The sequence below is a fragment of the Mastomys coucha genome, unplaced genomic scaffold (genome assembly GCF_008632895.1).
Source record: "Mastomys coucha isolate ucsf_1 unplaced genomic scaffold, UCSF_Mcou_1 pScaffold22, whole genome shotgun sequence".
Taxonomy (NCBI): domain Eukaryota; kingdom Metazoa; phylum Chordata; class Mammalia; order Rodentia; family Muridae; genus Mastomys; species Mastomys coucha.
Genome location: NW_022196905.1, coordinates 162,397,661 through 162,408,081, shown reverse-complemented (window position 1 = coordinate 162,408,081; position 10,421 = coordinate 162,397,661). Strand labels below are relative to the sequence as shown.

At 48.3% G+C, this 10,421-nt stretch overlaps 1 protein-coding gene across 2 annotated transcripts in view; it reads left to right on the top strand.

The window, feature by feature from the left end:
* The first annotated feature begins 1,230 nt into the window (after positions 1–1,230).
* The window catches only part of Xkr5 (XK related 5), an 18,040-nt gene continuing 8,849 nt past the window's right edge, over positions 1,231–10,421 (top strand). For both annotated transcript variants that reach the window (XR_004109792.1, XM_031339223.1), the window contains exons 1-3: positions 1,231–1,301; positions 3,416–3,599; positions 9,357–9,541. Coding sequence is in view for 1 of the 2 variants with exons in the window: in XM_031339223.1 (XP_031195083.1) it covers positions 1,244–1,301; positions 3,416–3,599; positions 9,357–9,541 (427 nt within the window). In the remaining variant the exon portion in view is untranslated. The remainder of the gene's footprint in view (positions 1,302–3,415; positions 3,600–9,356; positions 9,542–10,421) is intronic.

The window sequence follows — 10,421 nt, the reverse complement described above, 5'->3', positions numbered from 1 at the left end:
GTAATTGGATAAGTGTCCTGAAGAAAAGGAAGGCAGGGAGAAGGGAGGCTGTTGGCACAGGATGTATGGTCATGAGCCAAACTCCTGTGCTACACAGCCAATCCAATAGAATAGAATCAGGTACAGTATCCCAGCTGGAATCCCCCGTTGTGCCTTCCAGCTAACCCTTCTGTGACCTCCGTTTATAGGATGCTGAGCCTGGGGCACATGCCCCTCCACACTGGACACAGCACACAAGATAAACCAGAGAGGCAGCCCACATCCTGATCTTACACCTTGCCTGCTGTGGACGGTTTTTAACATATGAAATATGGAATATGTATTCATTTCTCAAACCATACACCTAGGACTTGGGGTAGGGAGAGTGGCGGGATGCTTTAAGGCTATAATTGTTGAGAAATGTATTGAAATGTTCCCCACCCATCACTAGTCATGAACAGCTTTTATTTCCAGTCCTAATTTACGGGTTCTTATTCCTTCGCAAGAATTCTATTGGGCAGAATCGCTGTAGGCCTGATGGCTACTTAGTAATTTCCTGCCACGCCTGCTCAATGGTTGTAAAACATTTTTCCCACTGGGCACGGAGGATTCAGTACAATCTTTGCCCCCACATCCACGGCCACAATCCTACATAACCTCGTAACAAATGTCAGGGTGATGCTTTCCCATCTCCCAGAAAGACTTTTCGTGGGCAGGTTTGCTTCCAGCTTTGGGGGATCTGAATTAACCCTGCAGGATACCTGGAAGAAAGGTCTGAAAGCAAAGCGGTTGTTAAAGGTGGAGATGCCGTTTTTTTTTTAGGTGCTTTTCCTTTCCCTATTCTGGACAGATAACTGAAAATTTTCAAAAGCCTCAATCAGCTATTCAAATTCCTCCTCCCATCACACACACACACACACACACACACACACACACACACACACACACACCACTCTGACTAGTAGTTAATTGGCCTTTGTTTTGAGCAAACCCGTTGACTATGACCACTGTAATCACCCAGTGACTAACCCATTTCGCCTTAGAACAACCGCGTTGTGTCTTACAGCCGTTAGGATGCTGGCACAGACCGAGAGACTGCCCCCCTAAGAAACTGTCAGTTCCCCCGCCCTCACCCCCACCCTACTAGCAACTTAGTAACTGGCTGGGAAGAAAAGCCTCCTATTTTGGGGCCCCAAGCCGGAAGCCTTCCCAACCGGGTCCCCGGCAGGGGAAGGGGCGGGCACAGGCAGCAGCAGCTCAGAAGATGCACGCGGGGCTCCTGGGGCTCTCTGCCCTGCTACAGGCGGCCGAGCAAAGCGCGCGTGAGTGCGGCGCAGCCCGCGAGTGCTCACCCCTCCAATACCCTACTCCAACCCAGTGTGCGGGCACATCTGCCACCGCTGCACCACCTCCTCCTCCGGCAGGCAGGCAGCTAACACTGCGCGGGTGCAGGCACAGTAACTCCCCCCTCCTAGCCTGCAGAGCACTCCCTGTGTGATCCCCTCACCATGCATGATTTCCTCTATCCAGTTAAACATCCTTCCATGCATGGATCCTCCCCATACTCCAAATCCTGAATCCCTTCCCGCTCCTCCCGCCGGTGCTCTGCAAAGAGCTGTGTGAGGAGGCTACTTTGGAGCGCCAGCACTTGGTGAGGCGCCCTGGCTCCCCGGACACCCGTGCTCCGGGATGGGGTGGCACGCGATCGGAGAGTTGGGAGAGATGAAGGAGTGGGACCCCAAAGGGTACCGGTTCCCCTTTCGGGGTTGTGACACAACAGAACGCTGGTTTGCTCGAGACACAGGTCCTGCGGGTAGTGGAGGTGAAGCAAGATGGCCATACTTTTCGCGCCTTTCCCGTTTGAACTTGTAACCCTTTCAGTGCTGGCATAGAGTGCCTCCGCCACTCTCTTACAGAGGCCCTGTCCCTGGGGAAACTCCGCCATACTGATCCACCAAGGTTCCGCGTCCCTTCTTGGACATGGTGTCTCTGAAATTTACCTCTAATTTACAGAATAATCCCTGCCTATTCCTGTCCCCGACACCCACTCAGAACCCCAAAGGGCGCGAGCTTAGACCCTAGAGAGGCTAGAATGTACACTGTTGCTCGAAGAGCCCCAGGCTCCTAGCTTTCTAACGGGAAAGGAATGAATGTTTAGCAAGAAGCTTGTAAGTGCACTGAACAGAACAAGGACTGAGAAAGGAATAGTGGCCGTTCTCTTCCCATGGCTGCTGTGTTCCCAGCTGTGCCTCGGAGCAATGGGTTTGTGCCTGCAGATCCACATTCCTTGGTAATACTGGAAAACTCGGGGGGGTGGGGGGTGGGGGCAACGGTAGTGTGGAAGGGTCCCTGAGTGCCCTCCACTGCCCTCCCTCAGTAATCAGTAATACCAACACAGCTTCTTGCTGACATCCGTGGTTATATAGCTGGAGCCTGGCCTGATGGCATACGGCATATAATCCAAGCCACTGAAGAGGTTGGGGTGGATGAACGTGAGGAGTTCTAGACCCAACTAGGCTGCAGAAAGAGTTTAAAGCTGGCCTGAGCGACTTAGCAGAATTTTTCTCGACATAAAAAGAAAAGCGGACTCGGGGATAGTAGAGGCCTTACCTAGCTTAGGAACAGCCTTGAGTTTAATCCCTAGGAGCACAAACCAAAAGAAAAGCCAAAGCCAGCCTCACACAGAACCAGCTATGACTAAAGTCCAGCACATGCAGCCCTGGTTGGCTATAACCATATGGTGAAGACGAGATCACTCCATGTTGTTGGATCCCCTATCACTGGGGTTCCCCCCACCAGGTACTTAGCACATATATGGTGTAGCCCCACAGACAACCCCACACACTTACCACTACCATTGTGCCTGTTTTATTGCTAGCAGGCCCTGTTGACTCCTTGCTAATGGTAAGGCTATTAAGTTGGTTTGGGACCTGGGACCATTTGGGGTTTTGTTTTGTTTTAGTTAAGTCATCTGTAGGATAGAACAGACTTAGGGAAGATCACAGTACCCAGGGCTAAGAGGCAGGGCATACTGTGTGAGGCCATAGGGAAAGACTCCATTGATCAGGAGCCAGAGCCTCTGTTGGAGCTTCATCAGACAAGACAGGCTGACCATGGCGAACAGATTCGGAGGACTTATTTCCTGTGGGTACTTTCTGCAAGCTTTGGGCTCAAAGATAAGTCCCTAGTTACTTGGCCTCTGACCCTGGACAGGCTAAGGCAGAGAAGTACCATTCCCTAAGGTACATGGGTCTAAGACAGAAGCTCTGAGTTAGCTAGAGTGCGTATCCCTGGCACATTCTTGGAAGAACAATGTGCTGTCTGTGGCAGAAAGGTTTTCAGGGTGTCAGAGCCCTATAACATACAGTAGACGAGTGTATATGAAGCATTGCCTAACTCTGTCATTTCAACACCCCTCATCTTGTCTTTACCCCAGGCCTCTGCTCCGTAGTTTACTACTTTGCCACAGGCCGTCTCCTCTGGGGGTGGCTGGCCCTTTCTGTCCTCCTGCCCGGGTTCTTGGTCCAGGCCCTGAGTTTTCTGTGGTTCCAAGCAGATGGGCATCAGAGTCACTGGTGGCTGGCAGTACTGCATCTTCTGCAGCTTGGCGTCTGGAAGCGGTAAGAATACCCACTCCCACCCTTCCCATCTGACGCAGCGGGAGAATTCCCCTATCCATACACACTCTGACCTTAAAGCCATGGAAGTTCAGGGACACAACCCTGTCTGGCATTGGCATCCTAAAGCATCTCAAATGCCAGGGGCTCCTCCTCACCACACCAGTGACCTTGTCTTTACCCAGCTTCTACATCACTGCTGTTTCTACCCTTTAATCAACCTCTGGACCCTCCTAAATCAGCTTGCATAAAGTGCTCCATCTGACACCTACTACCTTAGTCCATGAAGGTGGCACAGACTTAACCAACCACAAGCTAGACAGTAAAGCCATGTGATGGCATTTGCTTTATGCATTCATGGCAGGAAGAAGCACCTGAGAGCCAGGGCCAGCATTCTTTTTTTTTTTTTTTTTTTTTTTTGGTTTGGTTTTCTTTTCTTTGTATAAAAGGGTGTCGGGTATGTCCCTGGTGTGGTGGCTTTCCAGTGTCCACAAGTGTCTCCAGAGGTGAAAGATTATTGTCACCTGGAGATGGAAAGCTATGCATTTACAGACAGCACATTTCCACTCCCAGCTGCCCCATAACCCTGGAGAGTTGAGGGGACTTTTATAAACGGGGAAGAAATAAGGAACCAGGTTGGACTTGGGTCAGAGTAGAAAGTGCTTCTAGGGAGACATCAAGTGACTGCCTCTTCTTCATGTTCCCTTCCAGCAGATGTTTGTCACATAGAGGCATCAAAAACACATGTGTTAGAGCAGTTTATCCCAAGTTGGGCTTTCCGGTCTGAGCTCTGTGCTCTCCTGAAACAATAGGGCTGTCACTGTCAACAGGGGGAGAAGGTGTCTCATAGAATTTGGGACTGCAGCCTTCCTGGAACAGGCCCTATTCTCTACTCCCTCCTTTCCCTGGCCTGGCCTTGTATAAGGACAGAGGGCTCACTGAAGCTGTATGTGGTGAGACCTCAAAGATAATGGTGTATCTGACTAGTGACATAGCTTCAACGTAAGCAAGCATTTGATAGCTCAAAAGCAGAATTCAAAGCAGCCTTTAGAGAGAAGCGTCCTTAACTGTTCCGCAGGTAAATCTGCCTTCTCAGGCTCTGTAGAGACTGCATAAGCCTTCAGGGAAGTGGAGTCAGAGGCTGGTCTAGATTACGGTATTTGACAGTGAAGCCCCTGGGCTCTCAATATCATCACTAAGTGATGGCACAGTTTCTGGTACATATTTAAAACCTAATTATGGATAAATGAAAGACAAGTGCAAATCAAAAATTGGGAGAAACAAAAAGCCATGTATAGCTAATTGAAAAAAAAAACATTCAGGTGATTAAAAACTAATATATACAGCCTTTAATCCTAGCCTTTAAGATAAAAAAATCAGGCAGATCTCTGTGAGGTAGAGGCCAGCCTGTGCTACATATTTAGCTCCAAGCCACTCAGAGATACATGATGAGACATATATGTCTCAAAATTACTATTATTACTAATATATATTTGTTAATCTATTATTTAACATAATATAATATGTATATTTATATTTTATAATAATATTTTATATTTATTGTGTAATGATATAATAAGTTAATGTGATAAAATATTAATTTATTATTACATAATTGATAATAATAATAATATGGTAGCTTGAGTGAGCTCAGGGATAGAGAGTACAAACTACTGTGTGGTTCCCAGAACCCACATAAGATGGCTTACAACTGCCTCTAACTCCAGCTCCAGGCGAGCTGATGCCCTCTTTTGGCCTTCACAGGCTCTCACTCGTACACAGACACCGAGGCAGGCACACACATAAATAAAAATAAATCTGCACTTTTAAATTAATGCATAATTTTTAAAGGAGAGAATTGAGGGAAAGTAAGTATAGATTTCCAGGAAGAGATAAAGTTACACCTCCGAAGAGAAAGCCAGATTGTGCAGGTCATAGAAGTAGACCAGAGTATTGGCTCTCAGTTTCCTGGCAACCAGAAGCCTATCAGAGACCCCCCTCCACAGTGTTTCGGAGATTGCTCATGAGCCCAACCACAGTCTCCCTCCTCAACAGAAAGCGCTGAAAGTTCAAAGTGGTGAATCCCTTTCATGCTCTGAAAGTGTCTCTCACAAACAGGAGTTAACCCATCCCTACAGACCACCTTTGGTTTGGTTTGGTTTGGTCTGGTCTGGTCTGGTCTGGTCTGGTCTGGTCTGATCTGGTCTGGTCTTATTGCAGTTTGTCAAAATCACCTCTAGGGGGAGCCAGAACAGTTGTGTTTGTACAACCTCGAACTTTATAAAAATGAAACCCATTAACTGACTCCATAATGAAATGCAGACGAATGAACTAGCAACAGAAAAAAGTCAATAAAACGTAAACCCCTTGAGGTGAAACCGCTTATAAAAAATGCAAGGGCTGAAGACATAAATGAATTCTGGTTTTAATTTCAAACGACACAAACTATAATGTTAAGTCTGCTGTTTAAGAGAACCTGGTGGTAGTTACAACTCAACTTACACCATGGCAGTTACTCTTTTCATCTGAACACTTTGTTTCCACTCTCTAGCACTGCATGTACTTGCGCCTCTTTCTTTTTAAAAAGCCGGCATATCTGTTTAGAAATTCAGCCTGAGAGGAAGGGAGACAACCTAACACTCTCCTACCCAGCATGCATCTTGGCACAGCAACTTTCCTTTAGTGAAGAGAAAATTGAGACCATCTCTAAGGGCGTATAAGACCAGCTTGACACGACATAGGTGTTAATGTTAAAAAGATGAACGGAAGAACCACTCATTCCCTAAGCTGTGAGCCCAGGATAGATTATTCTAGTTGTGGTGGAGCCCAGGATAGACTATTCTAGTTGCGGTGGACGCGCGTGACTTTTTTCTTAGCCTGGTAAAAGCTTAGAAAAGCTTAATTCCAAAGACTGTCAGGAGTGGTGATTGCACTTCCAGGCTTCTGTGTAGATGTTTGTTGTTTTTACTGCAGCGAGGTCTCTTGGCCATCAGCGACACGGGCTCACATGGAGTATCTTGTGTGTGCCCTGACAGGCTGCAGACACATCTAATTAAGTACGGTGTCTGAGACTAACTTGGGAACAGCTGAAAGCAGGAGTATCATCAGGAAGGGGCTGGAACAAAGGAGCCTATCAGGCCTTGTAAAGATGGTACCAGGAACAGTTGGCACAGTGAGAAACCCAGGATGGTTGGAAAGAGATGGGGGGCTGAGGCACAGCATCCAGAAGAGAAGTCTGGGTGCCTTTCAGGACCTCATAAACAAGTTTCTACAGCTCCCATCTTATTCCAACTTCCCAAGAGCCACCCCACCCCACGCCACCCCCGAGCAGCTGCCTACTAGCCTCAGCCTGAGTTCCTCCATCTCCCTGCCTGACCACAGCATTGCAATCCACTCCAAAGCTTCATTCCCAGCCATGGGCCTCTCCCACTCCACTGTTCTATCTTGCTAATCTCTCATCTCCCCTCTCCCAACTCAGCTTCACATCCATAGCTTGCCCGTTCTCTCCAGGATGCACTCACTGGCCACCTTGGCCTCTCCAATGAGGACTCTGCTACACACACACACACACACACACACACACACACACACGAGTACTCATCTGATTCCCACTCAAGCAGTTCCCAGATGGAACCACTCGGCCTCCTTGATGTGGAGCATAGCCCCCAGGGAGCCTGTAGGTGGACTTAAAACCTTATCCTTGTGGGCCCTCAAAGCCCCGCAGTGACCCCAGAGGCAGCTGGTGTGGTTATCCGGGCTCTTGTGAAGAGCCTTCCTAGCCGACTTTTACAAGATGAGAGTATGAAAACAAAGTGCCTACTGTGTGCTTGTGGAAACACAGACAAGGGCATGGTCTGGCTTCTTTCTAGGTTTTGATTCTTGTTGCACACTGAGGTCATCTAATCATGCCTAAGCTGATGTGACCGTGTGGCCCTGCCCAGCCCACAGGCCCCTGCTTTCTAGCTGCCCCTCTCACAACCCAGCAGCCTTTTGCTCCCTGTGTGCCTCTGCATTGTGTCTGCACTTGACTCTGAAAACACTCCATGCTTTTTCAGACTTACTGCCCTTACCACCAAACAGTTTTTGGTGACTTCGTTTTCCTCAGGGTGACTAGTTGCTGAAGTTCTGCCTCGGAGGGCCCCCATTATCTATGCGCCACTTTCTCTAGCCACTTCCTATCCACCATGCCATTTGCAAGATCATGAGTCCTAATTTACAACCATTTGCCTCTGTCCATGAGTCCTAATTTATAACCAAAAGCCCCAGATCCTTCCAAGGTGTGAGGGAAGACTCCACAGGTTCTCACGTTCCTCATTTCTGAAAACAAAATTTGTATTCTCCCCTATCAATCAAGCAGCTGCTGGCAGGTGTCCTTCTGTTATATGTTAGCATTGCCACTTCCAAGAGCTTAAGCTTGAAGTCTCAGAGCCATCTATAAGCCCCTGTCCACCCTGCTCTGCATACTCCAACATTCCCTACATTCACTCCTTCCTTTCTATACCCAACACTTCTATCTCTCCCAAACCTTCAGTACTTACTGCTTAAATATAGTATAGTAAGTATAGTAAAGTAAGAAAGATAGCTTTCTCACATACACACCTACACACCTGTGTATATATGTAATATATATATACACACACATATATACATATATATATACATGTACACCCACATAGAGAGAGAGAGAGTACATGTATATGTATGATACATGTGTGGACATATGCACGTTGTGATACACACTGCATGTGTACTTGTACCTGTGTAAACCTACATATATATGCCTATGTGTGCATATACACTATGTTTGCATATACTCTACACAGGCATGTGTGTTTGCATACTGCATATACACATGTGCACATACATTTACACATGTACTCACTAATACACAACACAAATGTATACATTTATGCCCTACCTAAACACAGCACACATACCTCTTCCAATTTCAGTTTTCCAGAGAAAAGTCAACTTTCATGGGTGGAATCCGAGAATCCTGGTGTGCTTCACTAGGATCATTACAGCCCCCAGCTTCCCCCCATCTTGCCCCACCCATCTGGGTCTCTTGCCCACCTCTGGTGAGGATCCTAGACCCACCTTCCCAGCTGCTCTTAGAGGGTTCCAGGCTCAGGGTACTGAGAGTTCTACATTCCAAGGAGGGAGGTGAGGGCTCCCTCATCTCTGTGCTCTAAAGAGATGATTATCCATAGTGCCCTGCAGCAGATCTCTGTTGAAGGGGTTCACTCTCCTTCCACAAAGATCTGGGGTGAGGACACTGGTCAAGTCTTCCTGCAAGCCTCATCAGGCCCAGCCTAGGTTCCCTAGCTCTGTCATAACTTCAGTCTCCCCACCCCTGGCCCTTCCAACCTTGGGGAAAATCGACTACTGCTGAACACTTGAAGTTTGAACTGAAATATGCAGCTTGGACTCAGAGCTTAGCACCACAGCCTAAGTGCTGGCCGCAAACGACACAGTAGGTACAGAGAGCCATTCTTAAGAATGCCTCCTATCACCGGGCGGTGGTGGCACATGCCTTTATCCCAGCACTTGGGAGGCAGAGGCAGGCAGATTTCTGAGTTCAAGGCCAGCCTGGTCTACAGAGTGAGTTCCAGGACAGCCAGGACTACACAGAGAAACCCTGTCTCGAAAAACCAAAAAAAAAAAAAAAAAGAATGCCTCCTATCTCCATGTGAAAGGTTGGTGTGGAAGTCCGAGTAGCCAGTTTCATGGTCCGCCTCATAATGCCTTTGCTCTCTGTAGGCACTGGGACTCTGTGGCTACAGCTCTGTGGAAGGGAAAGGAGGTTTCCTGCTGGGGACAGCTGTACCTGCAGGAGGCTGACCTGTCAGCCCTGCGGCTCCTGGAGGCTCTGCTGCAGACGGGGCCCCACCTGCTGCTTCAGGCCTACGTCTTCCTAGCCTCTGACTTCACAGACATTGTGCCAGGTGGGTGCCTTCCGCCACGGTCTCATACCATCTGCTTCCAAGGATGAGAACATGTGCCCGACCTTGTAGGACCTGGTGTCCTCTCAAGATTTCTCCTATGTGGGAGATTTAGGGAAACCCCAATTCTCACTGACCCAAGTGATACTTAACAGCTGGGTTTTGCTGGGATCATGAGTCCAGAGAGAGCTGGTTTCTCGGGGGCAAAGTATCTAAAACCAATCCATTAGACAAGAATTGGCAGAGTGGAGATAACCTTGAAAACCACATGTCTATCTCTCCCGGGTCTACTCCTGTAGCAGCGGACCTGGTACCTGAAAGCCACACAGGAAGCGTAGCTCAGTCTCCTGCACATATGTCCCCAGCTCCCACTCCAGTCCAGACTCCTCATTACTTCCTCCCCCTCCTCCTCTCTCCTGCCCCTGCCCACCTTCCTCTCCTCCTCCCTTCTTCCCTCTCTTTTTTATTGTTTCATTGGTTTGGTTAGGTTTTTGAGACAGGGTCTCTCTGGGGAACAGCCCTGGCCTGGCAGTCTTGGAACTCGTTTTACAGACTAGGCTGGCCCTGAACTCAAAGAGATCCACCTACCTCTGCCTCCTGAGTGCTGGGATTATAGGTGTGCACTGCCACCCCCAGTTCCTCTCCCCTCTGATCATCCAAACTTACACCAGAAGATCTAAGTGTTAGCTGTGGTTGTGTACTCTACCATTCTTTCATCAAACACCTGCACGTGGGGAATGCATACTTGTAATAAACTGTGTCTAGGGTCCTGTCGGTCACATAGTTTAGACCAAGGCTTTAGAAGCTCAAGGGCTGGGACATTTTTAAAGGGCATCCAGAGGAAGAGCATCTAAGGCACTAGGCAGACATTTCTGGCCTCCCT